Source organism: Lepidochelys kempii, chromosome 14 (assembly GCF_965140285.1).
Source record: "Lepidochelys kempii isolate rLepKem1 chromosome 14, rLepKem1.hap1, whole genome shotgun sequence".
NCBI classification, from domain to species: domain Eukaryota; kingdom Metazoa; phylum Chordata; order Testudines; family Cheloniidae; genus Lepidochelys; species Lepidochelys kempii.
Window position 1 is genome coordinate 7,657,194 of NC_136393.1, and position 19,662 is coordinate 7,676,855.

A 19,662-nucleotide genomic window follows, 5' to 3' on the forward strand; every position below is an offset into this window, starting at 1 on the left:
AAACCCTTCCTCTTAAGGTGGCCACTCATGCATGCCCAGAGTACCAGACATTCTGGTACTTCTGGGAACAATGTGGGCCCACACCTGCCTGTTTGACTCCACCTCCACTAACATGCATGCAGTGTCACACTGCATGGAGGGCACCATTTTGAAGAGCATGCTCTTCCGCCCCTGCTGGCATAATCTCATACCTGTGGGGTGTGCAAGGCCACACTGGGGAGAGGTGAAGCAGTGTGCTCATCAAAATGGCATGCCCTATCTGTGATACTGGACAAAACAACGTCCAGTTTTGTCTCAGTACTGGACAGGGGACAAACCATTTTAAAAAAAGGACTGTTTGGCTTAAAACCAGATGAATAGCATGCCTACTTCCTCTCGAGAATTTGGACAAATATACACTTACCCAATGGGCCCTTCTTTTGTAGGCATTTGACTGAGATCAAATCTGTATTAGGGGATGATGTTACCTGTACCCCATACCCAACTTTTTATTGCTAATTTTCTAATAATTATTTACTTTCGCCCGTTCTTTATATGGCTCTTTCACACAGCAGCAAGGGAGAGACAAACAATTTTAAAAAGAGAGTAAAGTGATGTAAACCCACAAGAATTGGCACAGGTGCTCAGGGCAGTGTGCTACCTGAAACGACTTTTGACTTTTTTTTTTTAAATTAACTATATTCCAAATGGAATGTGGCTCTTTAAGTTAAATTTGATCTAAGGAAAATCTTTTTTTCCCTAAAGTTCCAAGCCATAAGAGGGCAGTAAAGAATAAAAAATTATACTAAATTCAGTAAAAAAAAAAAAAAAAAACTTTTGAGACCATTCTAAAGGAAATAAAAAAATTAATAAAAATGTATACACAGAAAATGCAAAGTTACATTACATTGAATTTTTTTGTAAAATTCAGCATAGAATTTCTCTCTCCATCTTTCAAAAAGAAAAGGAGTACTTGTGGCACCTTAGAGACTAACAAATTTATTTGAGCATAAGCTTTCGTGAGCTACAGCTCACTTCATTGGATGTATCATCACAAAAGCTTATGCTCAAATAAATTTGTTAGTCTCTAAGGTGCCACAAGTCCTCCTGTTCTTTTTGAGAATACAAACTAACACGGCTGCTACGCTGAAATCTCTCCATCTTAATATTTATGGAAGAAAATAATTTGTTCTGTCAACCACTTTAACTTCCATTAAAATATTTAGTAAATAATAGCTAGATCTTGTACATGGTTCCTCCTGGCCATACTTCAGTATTCCCTGGTGGGTACCTGACCGTCGGTTCCATCACAGCTCTTGTAGTAACTTTCCTTTCTGCCTAACTCTCTCTGTTGGAAGGGAGAATGTTGAGTTTCATGAAAAATTCTGGTCACTGAGTAAAACTAGCTCCTGGAAGCTGCTCTGTGCTGGCAGACTCCTGATCTCTCACAGAGCAGTTTGCAGGATTGGGGCTATATGAGCAAGATTCATTCAGTCATCCAGAATTTTTTGTCGAACTGGATGCTTTCTCTTCTAAATGTAATAAATAATGAGTGAGAAAAGAATGTTAATATACAAATCGTGGAGGAATAGAAGGTTTGGTGTAAGCTGAGGAGCACTGATGGCATAATATCAACAAGAAGAGCAAAGCAGTGTTGTCATGACACCGGGATTTGGGTACTTCTTTAACCACAATTTTCCTAAATCACATGCCATTATTTCATCAACTATTAAAATCATTTATACATTTAAAGAAAAAAAAATCTTTCTATGGGGCACACATACTTGTTATACTTGGTTGCAAACCATAATACGATTGCTGATTAGAACACTTCTTTACAAGGGTAAATATGATATAAATTTAAATTGAGAGGAAAAAGTATACATGGAAGAAAGGAAATGAGGAGGAAGTAGTACTGACGGCTGTTACAATGTGTTTTTGAACTGACACACATCTGCAATCCCAGACAATTTTGATAATAAGAAAATATATTATTACATTTTAATACAAATATTTTCAGGTATTTACATTTAAATTGACTTGAAGGCCATTCTGGAGTGGACTGGGATTCTGAGAGTAGAGGTCACCAATGTAAATGCAGTACATTTTAGTTGATTTATTTTATTTTATTTTTATTTTTTTTGCACACTGCTTTTCTTATGATGTCATATTTTACTATAATGAAATCACAGCCATAGTAAGATCGCAGCTGTGTGTGTGGCTTTCATTTATTTTTGCATGTTTGCTGATTGTTTCTTGCCAGTATTTTTGTTGGTCAGGATGTGTAATTTTAATGAAGGATTCATAAGTCAACAGATGAGAAAATATCTGTAGAGTCACAAAGGTTCTTGGCATTATCAACGGTACAGTATATCCTAATGGTACTACAGTGACTGCTGTGATTATTACCAGATATTTTACATATGTTTTTGCCAATATGAATTTTAAAAATTCCTGTTGTGTGAATACATGTATGTCTCTGGACATAAATGTTTGTGTACATATTCGTTAATGCTATCATTATGTCTGTGAAACTCAATTCTTTTTAATATAGTATTAATATTATTTGCTTGTTCCTAATAGAAACCATAGACAAGTAAGATTGAGTGAGAATGAACAGTGAAAAAGATGGGAGAAAAGGTCCACCAAAATAGGCAGCAAAATGAAAAGCTGAAATGAAGGACAAGGGAATGGATGGAGAAGAAAAGAAATGCAAGAAAGACAGAGAGTATGTTAAAAAAAAAATCCTTCTACATAATAGAAAGCTAACTACAAAAACCCTTTGTCTGGTAGCTCAGGACCTGTTTTAAAGGGAAGGGATAGAATGGACAGAACTGAGGGTGCTTACATATTGAGTTTGGCCTTGGGCAGCACAATGTATAGGGCTGGACTTCGACATAACATTCTTTTAATTGAATTATTTGAGCAGAGTGTTTAGCACTGTAAGTAATCTGTAGTTTGGGGATATCTCTCTATATACATTGTTTCCATGGTTACCAGGCCCTCTGCTACTAAATTATGAGCTTTCACTATGTTCTGATACTAACATTAAAACGCAGTGTGGTGAAATATTCAGCTCTTGCTGAATCTGAGAAATGGGCTCTTCTCATCCAAAATGACCAAGCAACCAATAATTAAAGCACATTCAATGGGGAAAATGCAGGTTAATGAAGTCTTCACAGCAGATATAATTATACTGAATGTAAAATGTCATGAAATAGTAAACAAGATGCCAGACTGGTGAAGAATATTTTGTTAAGCAAGAAGTCCCCCCCCCCCATCTTCATTTTAAAATTGCTGGATGTATTTGCTTATTAAAGGTTTCCTAATAATATGACAAAGACAACTTGATTTGTGTGACCCGCTTTCCCCCTATTGTCTCTCCTATGACCAGTACGGTGACCCGAGGGTTAATCTTCCCTTGAGATGTGGAGAATTCAGGATATAGACAGTCATTCCTAGGTGTCCTTTGCATGTGTGCTACGACTTGTGTCCAGCAGCTTCTTCTGATGACTGTATACAGCGTTAGGCACCAAGCTGCCCAGACATTCTTATCTAGACGCAGGCTAGACTCAAACAGGATTCCAATGGTAACAGACAGCTTTACTCGAGAAAGCAAAGGCTGGACATAACAGTGAAACTGTCACTTTTTCGTGCGATATGCTGAACAGAGAGAACAGAGTCTACAATTGTTTATATCTTAGGGTTACTGTAAGAATTAGCCAACAGAAAACATTGGCAAACGAGGCAGGCACGTGGTCTAGTGTCTAGGCAGGGATGTGAGTTGGCTTGTTCCTTGAGTCAGTGAAAACTGGAATGTCATGTAGGTCAGTGGTTTTCAAATTGCAAGTAGCGACCCAGTACCGCATTGCGGAATGTAAGGCACTGGGTCACAGCGGCTCTGGTCAGCACCGCCAACTGGGTTGTTAAAAGTCGCGTTGTCAGCGCTGCGTGGCTAAGCCAGGCTAGTTTCTACCTATTCTGACACCACGCTGTGCCCCGGAAGCGTCCAGCATCAGGTCCAGCTCCTAGGCAGAGGCGCGAAAGCTGCTCCGCAAGGTTCTCACCTGCCGGCACTGCTCCCCAGCTCCCATTGGCCAGGAACTGCTGCTGGAAGCTTCCCGGGTGCAGCACGGTCCGCAGTGCCAGGACAGGCAGGAAGCCTGCCTTAGCACCCCTGCTGAGCTGCTGACTGGGAGCTGCCCAAGGTAAGCCTAAGCCCCAAACTCGCACCCCAGTCCCCAGCCCTGAGCCCCCCTAAACCCAGAGCCCCTTCCTGCACTCCAAATCCCTCATCCCTGGCCCCACCCCAGAGCCTGCACCCCTATCCCAAAGCCGTGACACCCCCCCGCACCCTAACCCCCTGTCCCAGCCCTGAGCCCCTCCAAACCGGGAGCCCCCTCCTGCATCCCAAACGCCTCATCCTTGGCCCCACCCCAGAGCCTCCAGCCCTGAGCCCCTCCCTCCTCCCACACCCCAAACCCCTCATCCCCAGCTCCGTTGGGTTGCGGGCATCCACAATTTTCTTCAACAGTGTCACCAGAAAAAAAGTTTGAAAACCACTGATGTAGGTGACTGGGAGAAAAAAAGCCTTTTGCTATTGCCATTTTAGGTCCTCCAAGATCAATTAGATGGTCTCCATATTCCAAGGGGAGCGCGTTCCTGATGTCAAGTTCAGGGTAGTCCTGTTTTCAAGGCCCAGTTCTGAAAGAGAAGAGAATGGTGTTCTTCTGGAATGTCAGTGTTGTGTCCTACAGGCAGGTGCAATCCTTGGTAAGGAAGAAGGGAAGGGTATTTGATAGAGAAGATATAGGGTGAAATCCTGGCCCTGTTGCAGTCAATGGGACTTTCGCCATCAACTTCAATAGGTCCTGGATTTCACACACAGGAAAGGAGCTGTAAGGGAAAGCTTAATTGTTGGGTTAAATTCTGGCTTGACTGAAGTTGGGGGAGTTTTGCCTTTGACTTCAGTGGGGCCAGGACTTTGCCAGTTGTTTTCATGATTGTTTCATGTACCCAGCTACAGGGACTTAGGGTGAGGTACATAGCAAAACCCCAGTCTTTTGTTGTGCAGACTTCTGTTCACATTGCGTTGTTTGTAATAGAACCTGAAGACAGCATTGCTCTGTTACATTATTAGTTTGCTGTTTATAGCTGTATGTGTTTGCATGAGCAAAGCAGTCTGTGTTAGGAGGAGCATGTTGTTGGGAAAAGAGACAATATTTATCTTTAACGAGCAGCAGAGATGTCAATCTCAAGTCGATTCAGCTGCGGGAAGAAAGCTCTGCCCAGTAGGTGTCACTGGAGCCAACAAATAATGGGAAAGCTGGAGATAAGTGTGCTCGCTATTAAGAAAAGAGTTATACACATATATACTATGTCTAACGTTTATTTGAAAAGGAACAAATCTCTTTCTGTCCTTTTCTCTACCTTGGAAACACGTTCCTGATAGATCTCTCTGCCCTTCTTCAGCATACTAAGGCCATGACAACAGAGAAATATGGTATTTTCAAGTGAACTTCATAGCACTGTTGTAAAGATTTTGGCGTCATTTAGAAGATTTCCCTTTTGCCTCCTTATTTCACTTTTCCTCTTCTAGAGTCAGGAACAGTATGTTGGCTGCATTATAGTGTGATCCAAGGACATTTAAAATGTGTAATGTGAGACTCTTGATGGAGTTTGGCTGTTGATATCTTAGAATGAGATACTCAGTTACAGAGTATTGGTTTCTTACTTTGACCTTATAAGGAAGTTCCTAATGTATATTGTAACTTGGCTCATCACGTGTAAAGATGAGGACGTCATTCTTACTAGCCTGGAAGAAGAGCAGTTGGTAGGGAAAAACCCTAAAAGCATGACTAGATCCCATAAGTCACTAGGGCCTGAAGTAAACTACTCCAGAAACAAAGGAGGTTGAGCAAGTTCTCTATAGTAAAAGACACACAAGAAAAATCATAATGTAACAGGGCATGAGATGTAAGAGATACTGAAGCAAGAAAAGGTATTCCTGAATTATAAGGACTAAAGCCATACTATATATAATCAATGTAACTGCATGAAAATATGGTTTCTGGAATGCTGTCAGTGTTAATGGGTTCCAGGATAACCTTGAGTGTTAAAAGTTATCACATTAGGACTGCCTTTAATTTGCTGCTCTCTTCCCCTTACCCCCCCCCCCCACAAGATAGCAAAAAAGTTTGAGGGGAGATTGCACACCAGTTCTGTGTTTACAGTTGGCTGGTTCCTCCTTTTTTCAGATGTATTTCTCCCTATACGTTCTGGCCTGCTTCACCCTATCCTGCATATTTTCGAGGCATACCTAGTTCTAAGAAAGAGAAAACCAACTTGCTGCCATTAACAGGTATCTGCCTAGTGACAGTCTTGCTGAACGGTTTGCTGAGTTTTGCTGAGAACATCTGAGTTGCTTGAGTTGTCAGTAAAATCAGAGCTTGTAGAGTGGTGATGCAATTGTGCAAAGACACCTACAGAAGGCTTGGGCACCATTTGATTCTCACTTAAACCCTATTTTTAATGCTTAAATTGGACTTAAGCGGTGACAAGTTATTGTGTAGACTCTGCACAGAAGTGAATTTCACCTCTAAAGAGTAAATTGGACGGAAGAATTAAAGATGAAAAATACTCATTGCTCTTTTACATGTCATTTTATGAGAATAAAAACTGCATCTATTTATCAATTACTTTCTGTAATCCGGGCATGTTTATTTTTATTGTCCATGTGTCTTTATGTCTTTGAAAGTGTTTAACTGATATTTTTATTTGCCTTGGTCAATATTTTTAGTCCATGTTTCTGCATTTTAAATAATGAGGCCTAAATAATTCCTCATATGAAAAAATAACATTCCCATTAAGCCTGTTTATTAGACAGCATAGCAAGCAGGTGAGAAATAGCTTTTGCTAGGAAAGAACTTTTCAACAAGTCATTGTTTCCCAAGTGTGTCATAAGAAGTAACATTTATTTTTAGTGGACAAGAATTTCAGTTTGATAGTGTATAGTGCCATCCACAATAATTACGTCTCATAAATATTTTGAAATCTCATTATGGTCCATAATACACATTACATCCTTGATACATGGGTATTCCTCATAACACACCTCATAAAACCAGTTAGTATGTGTGGCTGTTTATAAGCACAGTAATTGATTGTTCATGTGCAATGATTATTGCTTGTGTATGGGAGAGCAGGACTAAGCCCTGAATGCATTCAGTATGAAGAAACTCAACCTGAATGATCAATATGCTCCAAAACATATGTATCAAGCACACCTTTTCTACTACACAGTAGTACAGTTTAGTACCCTCATTCTTGAGTATTTTTTAAGTATATCACTGAGAACTGATTGTTCCTGGCAAAAGGAAAACAAAAATAGAAAAATAGTTTGGATTTTTGTTTTAAGTTTTTGATTAAGAAATTATTTGTAAAAACTACATTGAAGTTAATTCTAGCACAAACTACCACATCAGGAAAATTAACAACACGTTATTGTCAGAGTCTTCCAGTACATAGTCACAATGAAGTATGTTCCGAATGGAATAGCAGACTAATTATATAATTTCCTTGTTTCTGAATTTTCAAGTCAGCACTATCCTTATTGTAACCTCCTTGTTTATATACCAGTTTAATAATAATGATGATAAAATATGGGGGGTTAAAGTCTAATGTCCTTATCCTGCTAATTGTTTCACCTAGATGCCCGGATCTGCCTACGTAGAGCAGCTTGGATGATAAGGGGACGGTGTACGGATCTGATCCTGAAGTCCTTACTGAATAGTCCTAAAAGATTGAAATGGGTTGTTCACATGTATAAAGGTTTTCAGGACTGGACTCCAAGACATCAGTCTAGTGCCCAAAGTGCTGCATAAATCACTGCCTATGTTGGAAAATAAAATTGGGGGGTTAACTTTTCTAAAACAACTAGGTGAGTCAGAGGCTAAGTCCCATTTTTAAAAGTGCATTAGTCACTTGGGAGCCTAAATCCCATTAACTTTCAGTGAGACTGAGGGTACATTTACACTGCAAAAAAAGACCTGCAACAACGAGTCTCCGAGCATGGGTCAACTGACTCGGGCTTGTGCTATGGGGCTAAAAATAGCTGTATAGATTGTTCAGGCTCGGGCTGGAGCCTGAGGTCCAAGACTCTCTTTCCCTTACTGGGTTTCAGAGCCCAGGATCCAGCCTGAGCCTGAGCCTGCATGTATACACTGCAGTCTTTAGCCCCATACTGCAAGCCTGTAGCTGTTGGTCTTTTTATCAGTGTAGATGTACCCTTAAGCTCCAAAGATCCTGAGTTACTTTTGAAAATGGGACTTAGGCTCAAGTACTAATCATACAAATGAACCAGTGAGATCTCAAAAATGAGATCTAAAAACAGACAGACATTTCTCCGCAAATAATTATAAACTATATATTTCAACAGCATTTTTATATTAAATACAGATCATTTGGGATTTATATACAGAGAACTATAGATGTCCCTTAATTTTGCAAGACAGGAATAACTATGCAAAGGGATGCAGAAGCAAACTAATTACTTGATTACTTATGCCCTTTGTAATATTATCGTGCGATAATGATATTTGGAGCTAATCTCAAAAAATGTGAACATCAACAAATAACGATGATGTGATTACAGAACAATTATGTGGTTTTTTTGTGCCTGTAATGTAAAATTGTTAGCAATAATATCCTTCCACTCTAAACAGTAATTTAATTAAAACTTTAAATGTTCCTTCAAGACTGCAAAAATATGTAGTACATATTACAATATGTAATTACAGATGTCTGTGTCTTATAAGTGGGCACCCATAATTGTATTTGTGTATGAAGTAATATTCAGTCGTACAGCGGTATTTTGGTTCTGTATATTTTTGGCTCCAAAAGTCAATAATTTAAATGTAATGGGTAGGATTCTTTTAAACGGATATTATAACTAGTTCATTTTTCATTAAGCTGTTCATTTTAAAGTTTGCATGTTCTTTCAATACCTATAGCTAATCCACTTGCTTGTGATTTTTCAACACACTATATGTACAGCAAACAGCTCGCCAGGGCCCGTGTTCATCAAAGGATATCAACACGTTCAAACTCCATTGACTCCAGTGGGACATAAGCACATCCTTAAGTGCTTTACTGAATTGGGGCCCAAATGTTGGTATTTACTTATATAGAGGAGAATCAGCAAGCAGGTAGTGTCTCTCGAACTTAGGTATTCAGTGACAATCGGTGTTTTTAGGTGTTGCCTATGATCGTGATACTGCCATATGTTCTGAATACAGCAAAAATGTATATTTTACGATCAGTCTTTACCAAATAGGAGAAACTTGGCATTAATAACAAACTAATTTCTTGGGCAACAAAATAAGGATTGGGCAACAAAAATGATTAGTGGTAGGGAACGGCTGCCACATGAGGAGAGATTAATAAGACTGGGACTTTTCAGCCCGGAAAAGAGATGACTAAGGGGGGATATGACAGAGATCTGTAAAATCATGACTGGTGTGGCGAAAGTAAATAAGGAAGTGCTATTTACACCTTCTCATAACACAAGAACTAGGTTTCAGAGGGGTACCCGCGTTAGTCTGTATCACCAAAACAACAAGGAGTCCTTGTGATACCTTAGAGAGAAACAAATTGATTTGATTCATAAATTGAATTTATAGATTGAACCATTCCAAATCACTGGTTGCTTCTGGAAATGTAAGCCTAAGTAAATTAAGAGCCCATCTAACTAACTTGCACATCCAGGTGAGCACAGTGACCCTTCCCAAGGTAAATGTAGCACCTCTGTCATGTTTGTGGCGCACATTTCAGTCTCAGGCCTCCTGCCCACCAACTTTCTCAGGGTGGAGTCTTGCAATTCTCTCCTTCTCGCCTGGGGATTTAGGCTACACTTCCTCTTGCAGTTCTCTGCGATAATCATCCAGAGGTCTGACTTGAGTTCCATAATTGCAGTCTTGGTCACTTAGGAGCAACAACAAGGTTAACTCCGTGACCAGACACCCTTCATATGTATTCAGAACAAAAGCATTACTGATATAACACACCTTATAAACAATAAACAGTTTCTGTGCATGTCTGGCTTGCCAGTGTCACCTGTCTTCCTCAGTTTCAAGTCAGTTCTTGGATTGCTTGAGAGACTATGTCAGGCTGATCATTTTATACAGTGTTCAGTTTTGTTTTCCGGGTTTCCCTAGCTAGGTCAAACCAATTTATGCCCGGGGAGGGTAAGGCTTCTCCAGACTTGTCACCAACCTAGGGATTTGCATTAATTACCCCTCCCAGTGTTTTTTAGTTCGTGCAAGAAACTCTTTAGTTTCCTTGTGGAACTAGAATGCAATTCCTAGCCCTTTAAGGTACATATAACATTTATAATCTTGATATAATAGTCTTTAGATATCCCAAGTGTCCATAATACCTGTCAGATAAAACCATCTCCTTGTAGAAAAACCAAGGTTTAGTAGAAAATGGATGGTTATGAAACCCTGAGACATATACACAAGCCGCCCCCATGACCAAAGCAGCAACTTTTTCCTCCTCTCCAGTGCTACTGAGCACAGGGCCACTGAAACCCTACTCTTTCCCAGCATTCACTGTGCTCTGTGTCTGCTCCCCCTTGCTATGCAGACAGTTGGGCGCGTACCACAGGTGGGATCCAGCTCTTAAACTATTTGTTCATGTGTGATCATATTGAAGAATATGTGCTCAGGTATCTAGTCTAAAGCTGGAGTGCCATTGGGTCCTGTCAAAAGCATTTCCAAATAGGATTGCCAGCATGAAGCGACTTAAGAGTCCTTTCATTGCAGCCTTTGAACGTGTGCACTTGTTACATAGAAAATTGCGTGGCTATATAGATTTGCCACTTTGGACATCTTGGATGCTTTGGATTGTATATTCTTCTTTGCTGCGTTGTCTAGGGGCATTTTTCCTTCTACTAGAGTCACACAAATAAAAATAAATTTCAGAGCAACTCATTTGGGGTAAAGAAATCAAAGGTTCTCCATTTATATTTCTAGCAATGCATTGTTTGAATTACTTCCTGCAGGGTGTATTGAAAAATAGAATTGTGACCTGTTGCCTGGGTGTGGAGGCTTTTAAAAATGGCCTTTATCCCCTCTCTGTCTCCACCATACACACAGTCGTCTCTCGGAGTAACAAAGTTTATTATGGTGCAGTAGTAAATGTGAAGCAAGAAAAACTAATACGTTACTGGAAATCTCAGTAATTAGACTTGTTCTGGGTATAGGGGAATGTTCAGAGGCCACTCTGACCAGGTTTTGTTCAACAAAACAGAAGATTGGAAAATATTTTACAGGCAGAGCGTATCCACCTTCAGAACCTCTATCCTGTGTCAGAGAAGACACTTGGGAATTGGTGGGAGATGTGCACGAAGTGTCCCAAGATAGCTTTCTGTTCAAGGTTTGCACTCCCACCTCAACAGCTGATTAGTTGTCAAGGTGTAATTCCAGTAGGGCATAGTAACACAACCAAACTTTGATAAAGCTACCTAAAGAATCAACAGAGTGGTGATTTAAGTCGTCTTCTGTTTATTCGTTCAGTTCATCTTATATGAAACTTCTGAAAACTATACACCTTAGGAATTTTTAAAAATACAGGGGTGATGTGAACAGTTGATCATGTTTTCGTGAGATAACAGAAAATCACTCCTGGGAGTCACTGTGTAGTTCAATATGTGTCTACCTCATTCTGAGTCAGATTCTGCACATCTGTCTCAAGCAACGCTTCCCTCTTGGGGCTGTTCAAGGCTCTGTGCTGTAAAACTTGAAAACTATGGCATCATTATGTGGTGTATTGTATCCTATTGTACAGTGCTTGCACTGAATCCCTTTTTATATAAAATCTCTGCATATAGAGTTTTATAAGAAGGGGCAGCCGTTTGTGGAAAACGGGTTAAAGTACTGTATAATGGCTTACGTATAATGACTTATGTATACATTACATACATTCATACATAATGTACATACATTACATGTATACTTATGTAAATTAATAGTATCCAATTTGCAAATGAATTCCAATTCAGCAGTTACTCACTGGAGTCTGGATTTGAAGTTTGAAGAATAAATGGACACAAATCAGATGTCAAGAATTATAACATTCATAAACCAGTCGGAGAACACTTCAATCTCTCTGGTCACGCAATCACAGACATGAAGGTCGCTATCTTAAAACAAAAAAACTTCAAATCCAGACTCCTGCGAGAAACTGCTGAATTGGAATTCATTTGCAAATTGGATACTATTAATTTAGGCTTAAATAGAGACTGGGAGTGGCTAAGTCATTATGCAAGGTAGCCTATTTCCTCTTGTTTTTTCCTACCCCCCCCCCAGATGTTCTGGTTTAACTTGGATTTAAACTTGAAGAGTGGTCAGTTTGGATGAGCTATTACCAGCAGGAGAGTGAGTTTGTGTGTGTATGGGGGTGGGGGGGATGTGAGAGAACCTGGATTTGTGCTGGAAATGGCCCACCTTAATTATGCACATTGTAGGGAGAATGGTCACTTTGGATGAGCTATTACCAGCAGGATAGTGAGTTTGTGTGTGTGGTTTTTGGGAGGGGGGTGAGGGGGTGAGAGAACCTGGATTTGTGCAGGAAATGGCCCAACTTTATTATCATGCACATTGTGTAAAGAGTTGTCACTTTGGATGGGCTATCACCAGCAGGAGAGTGAATTTGTGTGGGGGGGGGTGGAGGGTGAGAAAACCTGGATTTGTGCTGGAAATGGCCCAACCTGATGATCACTTTAGATAAGCTATTACCAGCAGGACAGTGGGGTGGGAGGAGGTATTTTTTCATATTCTCTGTGTATATATAAAGTCTGCTGCAGTTTCCACGGCATGCATCCGATGAAGTGAGCTGTAGCTCACGAAAGCTTATGCTCAAATAAATTGGTTAGTCTCTAAGGTGCCACAAGTACTCCTTTTCTTTTTGCGAATACAGACTAACACGGCTGTTACTCTGAAACCTCTGATTACTATATAATGAATAATTTAGTAACATCTAACAAAGCTGTATTAATTGCTGTTCATCCCAGTGAAAAAGCTGCTAAATTGTCTGTAGTAGCTACTGAAAAATGAACTGCCATCCTGCAGATCCCTTTCAGCTTTTGTAAGAAACTGTTGAAACTGTTAACTACAAAGTTAAAATGCTCTTCTTATAGTTTTAAAGGCAAGATGTAAGGCTTTCAGTGTGGTTTCTAAATCCGTTGGCTAAGATGCATATTATTAGTGGTGGGGGGGAACAAAGTTCGGATACTAATTCTGTGAAATGTAAAACTTTTGGTTTGGGCCCATCTCCAGGATAAATTTAACCACATGCAACGTTACAGAAGCTGACTCTGAAGGGCTGTTGAGGTGTTAGTTCTTTCCACTCAAACTGGCAGTGCAATTTTCCATCAAAATTTTGCTTTTACTGTTATAGACTGGAGGCTCTTCATAGAGCTTTTATGATTTTGTTCCCATGGAAACAACCTTATTTTGTTCTGGTATCACTGGCAGGTCCTGTGAATACAGCTAAGAAAGAAGACAGTTTTCTGTATGCAAATAAGTGATTGGAATACACTGCAACAGAACCTTGACATTTCACGTTGGGCTGCACTACAAATAGGTCGTTCTTGAAATGCTTGGTTTAAGTCAGCGACTGCGTCATTTCTTCAAAAAGCGGTTCACTAGCCATGAAGTTTGCATTGCACCCTGGTGATGCACTTTTAACCAAAAGGCAACAAAAAAGATTCAAATGCACCGATTTTCCTCTGTGGAAATTTTTTTAAATTGGCCCATATGCACAGACTGTTGTGATGTTGGCCCAGGTGGAAGGGCACTGCAGATCTTTTAATGGGTACTGGTCATTAGGTTATTTAGGCCATTCTGATTTATGCCCTTTCATTGAATGATCCAGGCTGGGAACAATCTACTCTGCTTTTGTCCAGGAGTCCTTTACCTTGTGCTTGTCCTTTACCAAGTGTCTGTACCTAGTGGTGTTCCTTTTGCCCCCTGAGTTTTCCATGCATGTGCTGTAGCATGCTGTGGATAATACCTCTCAGATCAGGACTCTCTTTTCGTGAGGCACTGTTTTGGGCTTCAGGTGTGACCAAATGTTAAACAGTATTCGATATCCTTTCTGGTGCCTGGGTAGGTCACACAAAACAGATGATACTTGCAGCCTTGTACAAGACAATGCTTTTGCAAACCTTACAGAAAGCCCAGGTTTTGCGGGTTAGTGAAAAGTGGAAAATCTGGATTTCCCCTTCATTTTCTTGCTGTAGCAAAAGGCAAATTTTACAACAAACTGTGTTGCCCACTGTGAAGCCTGAAGAGCATTTACAAAGGCATTCTCCCCAAACTTAAAGCTACCACGTTGAGGTTACCAAGCGTTTTTCACCCCATATACGTTCTTCTACAACCCATATCCCAGAATATTTGTAGTTTTTTCAGTTCAAATAATCTAAAATGGTACAGTACATACTGATTTTATTTATAAGATCATTGTGCCATCTGTGGCCAAAATAGACAGTTACATTAAACATCTATGACTTAGGTAATTTCATATTTAAAAAATATTACAGGTACAATATGCATGTGCATCTTTAAACTATGATAAATTGTACATTGCCTAATGCTCTGTATTCAATAACCTGAATAACTGTTTCTATTTATGTTCAGATGATTACCTTCACAGCTAGAAAGATATCTATTTGCTGATAGATTATCATTTTCTGTTTTTTAGAAGAAAAATGTCCTCAACCCCAGAAAACAGTTACTTAGCTCATTTAAGGAGTTGGAAAGTGAACTTCCTCCACCTGCTGATGATTTTAGATTTTTAGCATATCTATTACTACTACTAATACAAGAACCAGTCTACTCTGTCAGGGTGACCAAACAAGTCTTTTCCATCTTTAATGCTGTTTCTTGAAACAGTTGCCTGTTTGATCTTCAGGTTTCAGAGTAGCAGCCGTGTTAGTCTGTATCCACACAAAAAAAAATGCATTCTATGCATCCGATGAAGTGAGCTGTAGCCCACGAAAGCTTATGCGCTAACAAATTTGTTAGTCTCTAAGGTGCCACAAGTACTCCTGTTCTTTCTGTTTGATCTTGACAATTAAATATGCCCCACAGATACTACTAAGGAGAAACTACATTGTTTTCTGCAATTCTGCTGTGTAGCCAGCGGAGGGCACAGAAGCTTATCAATTAACCTTTTACAGTTATCTTGGAAGGCAAGCTAGAGCATTTGTTAATAAAGCTTCTATTAATATATACATGAGTCTTAGGTTTTTGTCCCAAAAACAAATATTACGGATCAAATCTTTGCAGTAACTCAGAATGATAGGAGTGCCAAATATTGTATTCGCAGCCTCAGGGATGAGAGTGGGTTTAAAGAACCCAGATGTGCAAGGAGAGAAGCTGAAGCATTTCATTGGAATATTGTTTGAAAAACAAAGCAACTTGGAAGCCTCTGATGCTGCTCACTCTGTGTTTGGCTAGAAGTCACCTCGCTTTTGTAAATATGGACACTTAACCTGCTCCTTATACATAAAAATATTTTGTTATTTAGGCCCCTTTCTGGGACGTGCATCAGAATATCCAGAGAGTCTATAGGGATGGAGAAAGTGATCTGATTAAACATCTGTTACCTTGTATAAACATAAGATTTTAGTTTACAACCTGTTTGTTAACATCTCAGTCATGCCAGGTATTGTTCAGAGGTAGACTATGAACACACAAAACCCTATTGAAGTCCAGGGGAATTTGTGCCAGCACAGAGGTCTACCCATGAGCAATGCATTGAGGAACAGGGACTTGACTGCAAGGTCTATGGGGCAGGGATTGTCTCTTACTATGTGTGTTTATGGTACCTAACACAATGGAGCCCTAATCCTCATTGGTGTCTCTGGGTCCTACTGCCATACAAATAGTTAATTATAATAAAGGAAGAAACTGGAAATGCCATGTTAATGTTAAACTTCATTATTAACACAAGCGGAAAACATCATGTGTATATACCAGCAGAGTATATGCGTTTTCATGTGTATGAAAGGGAACACCCGCTATCAAGGGGTGAGGGAGTATTTGATATCTGTTAAGTGAAATGCCTAAAATAGAGGGGGGAAGTGTATCTTCAAATTTCTAGAGGGAGCACACAGGGTGAGTTCTCACCCAGGCTTTAGCACTGACTTACTGGTTGATTTTGGACAAGTGACTTAACTTCTCCATGCGTTGGTTGCCTTATCTGTGAAATGGTGATAGTAATACATAATTACTGTACGTTCCAGATATGGCATTAGGAGTAACTACTGTGTTTGTTAAGTGCTTGGAGAGACAAAGCAGAGCATGAGCAGTTAGGATTATTTAGACAGTCCAGCATAATGGGTCTTCATATAGTTTAGAGAGAACACTAAAATCTGTGTATAATGCCAATTTTAAACCCTCTTGGCTTCACTACTGGTGTGTAGGTAAGTTTTAAGCAAAGGGGGTCATTGAGTTATTATAGCTCTGCATTACCATTTGGTGAGACTTTATTTTTTTCCTAACTTTGTGAGGTTTGAAATGCAGCTTACATATGTGATTTACAGTATCTCATTTGATTTACTCACTCAGACTGTTGCAACCTTCTGCAAAACAAGAACTATCTCGCCGAGATAAACTTTTTTTTAATGTAGCATTTCCCCTTTCCTGCCCCCCTCGACCCCCAATCAACACTTGATTGAAAATCAAAGTTGATTGTAATGCCAGTTCAAAAGTGGCCATGCTTATCAACACTGATTGTCATAATATGTTGGTTATTCAAAATGGAGGTTATTTTTCATAATGCATGTCACAGACTAACTCTTGCTATGAAGAGTGAACTTGCGTATGACATTTTAAAAGAGAATGTATATAAACAGTTTCTCTTATATCCTAAAGTACACTAGTAATGTTACAGTATGACATTTATAAAGAGCACCTTTTACATTTAAAAACAAAAATAACAGATTAGCCTGCTATGAAGTGTGAACTTGTGTATGACATTTTAAGAAAATGTATATAAACAGTTTCTCTTCTATCCTACAGTACACTAGTAGCATTACAGTCTGACATTTATAAAGAGCACCTTTTATATTTAAAAACAAAAATCACAGATTAGCCTGATTATGGCATGAAAATAGTGATTTTTTTTTTGCTTGTTTTTTGCTTGTTTTTTCTCTGTTAACCAGATAAGTGTATCTGCTTTTATCTGGTTATATACTTACACAGTTTTCCACTTTGTTTCACTTAATAATGACAAAAGTGTTGTTGGAATGAGTCTTTGAATTTGTGTCTGTGCAACTTTTGTTATGCAGCCTTTCTCCTGAGAATGTAGCTTCAAATTAATCATCTACAACTGAACATAATTCTTCTAATCTTTCATTTTACTGGGTAAACAGGTTACACTTCTCACTTCAATATTCTTTACCTCTTTAGAAAGCCAGACTTGGGCCAGCTGGTAACAAAGTCATTACTCCAATAGAAGACAGGATTTCCAATATACCATCCAACAACCTGGACAGTGTGAAGCTGACAGATTTCAACTTTCTCATGGTGCTTGGGAAGGGGAGCTTTGGAAAGGTAGTTCCATCTGCCTTATTTTTAATAATAGAAATGAACTGAAAATTGTCCTTCTATGAACTGTTTATAAAATGCAGATTTTTTTCCAAGTGAGAGTAAGTAACCATTGGAACCGATTACCTTGAGATGTGGTAAATTCTCCATTATTTGGAATCTTTAAATTAAGACTGGCTGTCTTTTTCTAAAAGAGATGCTTGTCTCTGTTTCAACCATAAGTTGTAGGGCTAGATGCAGGAATTACTGAATAAAAATCTGTGGCCTGTGCTGTGCAGAAATATAGATTAATTGAACCTTTCCAGCATTAAAATCTATGTATCTGTTAAACAAAGAGCTGGAAAATGCCATTGTATGCATTTGCTGCAGATTTTAGGGTTATAGTTTTTAAACCTTGTCTCTACGTACTATACAAGTACTGTTATCTTGATTATTTTTACATCTAATAACCTGCAATGAAGACCTACCAGTACAGTAGAAGATTTTTATATGTATGAAAAAGATTACTTTTTGTACTGATAATTAACTGCAAAAACGTGGGATGGGGGTAGTATTTGTTTTCCAGTATATGAAATGTCCAGAGTTGGACGGTCAGCTGTCTTGATGTTCCACATTGTTGGGCTAATTTTCAAGCCTGGGTGATATAATAGACATTCAAATTCTATATCTGTCACTTAAGTGTGGACATGCCACTTAAGTCTGGAGATGCTTAGTTTATGCCCCTAGGCACTCATATAGGCTTTAAGTTGCATGATAAAAAAAATTGAGTTCCTAAACTTTAAATAATGTTAGGTAATTCCAGATTTTCGATACAGAGCTGGGCTCAAGAATCCAGATCTGACCTTCCCCAAAGTTCAAGGAGATTCAGGCTCATCTTTGGTGGTGGTGATGAAGATAGAGCTGTTACGTCGGTCACAATGCCATTTGTGAAAGCTGTCATCGTGCAGTAGGAATGAATATTTTGGAAACGTCAGGAATGAGAAATACAGTGAAAACTTTTAACCCACTAAAGGTGCTGCTGTGTTGCCGGCTGTTTTAACAAGCGGTTTTTATAACAAAAGTGCATTTTATGGAGGCATTCAAGTGGGGTCTGTCGTTTTGTTGGCCACAGGAGAGGAGCCCGGGATTACCTGGGGGGTGCCGGCCCAGGTGTCGGTGTAAACACTATTTTTGAAGTGATAGCACAGCTCGTTGTAATCTGTGAGTAATCGTGATATTTTTAGAGCTTCCAGCCAAGTCAGTAAGTGCTGGTAAAATGGGAAGCTGGTGTGCCATTTACACCTTTCTCGGGGCTTGTGAGTCACCTCCATTCTCTGCCAGCGAGGGAGATTTTCAGCCTCTCATTTCTCTTTGTGCAGGTGATGCTGGCAGACAGGAAGGGGACAGAGGAGCTGTACGCAGTCAAAATATTGAAAAAAGATGTGGTGATTCAGGATGATGATGTGGAATGTACCATGGTTGAAAAACGAGTACTAGCACTCCAGGATAAGCCACCTTTCCTAACCCAGCTGCATTCTTGCTTCCAAACAGTTGTACGTGATGTCCGTTCTTTCTTGCTCCTCCACTTCTTTCACAGTTTAATCTTCTGCTAAGATAACACTCGGATGTATTTTATTATCTCAGTAACATTTATTATCTTCAACTTGCAGATCTCATGGGTGCTTTACACAGAAAAATGTAAAGAAATAGATACCTTGTGAAATCGGGAAAATCCATAAAAATAATAAATAGATCTTTATAATCATAATAAATAGATCTTTAGAAGTATTCTACAGCAACTGGTTATACAGAGCTTTTCTCTTCCTGTATATAAGAACTCGGTTATCTCAGTGGGACTCTTCATATTATTCAAGTTGAGCATGTGCTTAAGTACTCTGCTTGATTGGGGTCTTAATGCCCCAGTAATCTAATGAGATAATTATTTATTAATTAATATATTGACATAGTTAATTTGGTTCCCTGGTACCCCTAAGATAAGGAGGCTGAAGCCAGGATGGTAGTTGGTGAGCAAAGAATAGGTGAGTGCTTTTTACTTCCCCTAAGTCTGTGATACCAACCATAGCATGTA

General features: G+C 39.3%; 1 protein-coding gene across 1 annotated transcript in view; it reads left to right on the forward strand.

Annotated features, from left to right (window-relative positions):
• Window positions 1-19,662, forward strand: part of PRKCA (protein kinase C alpha) — a 324,537-nt gene that overhangs the window by 262,024 nt on the left and 42,851 nt on the right. The window contains exons 9-10 of the mRNA XM_078848471.1: window positions 17,457-17,600; window positions 18,953-19,126. Of these exons, the coding sequence (XP_078704597.1) occupies window positions 17,457-17,600; window positions 18,953-19,126 (318 nt within the window). The remainder of the gene's footprint in view (window positions 1-17,456; window positions 17,601-18,952; window positions 19,127-19,662) is intronic.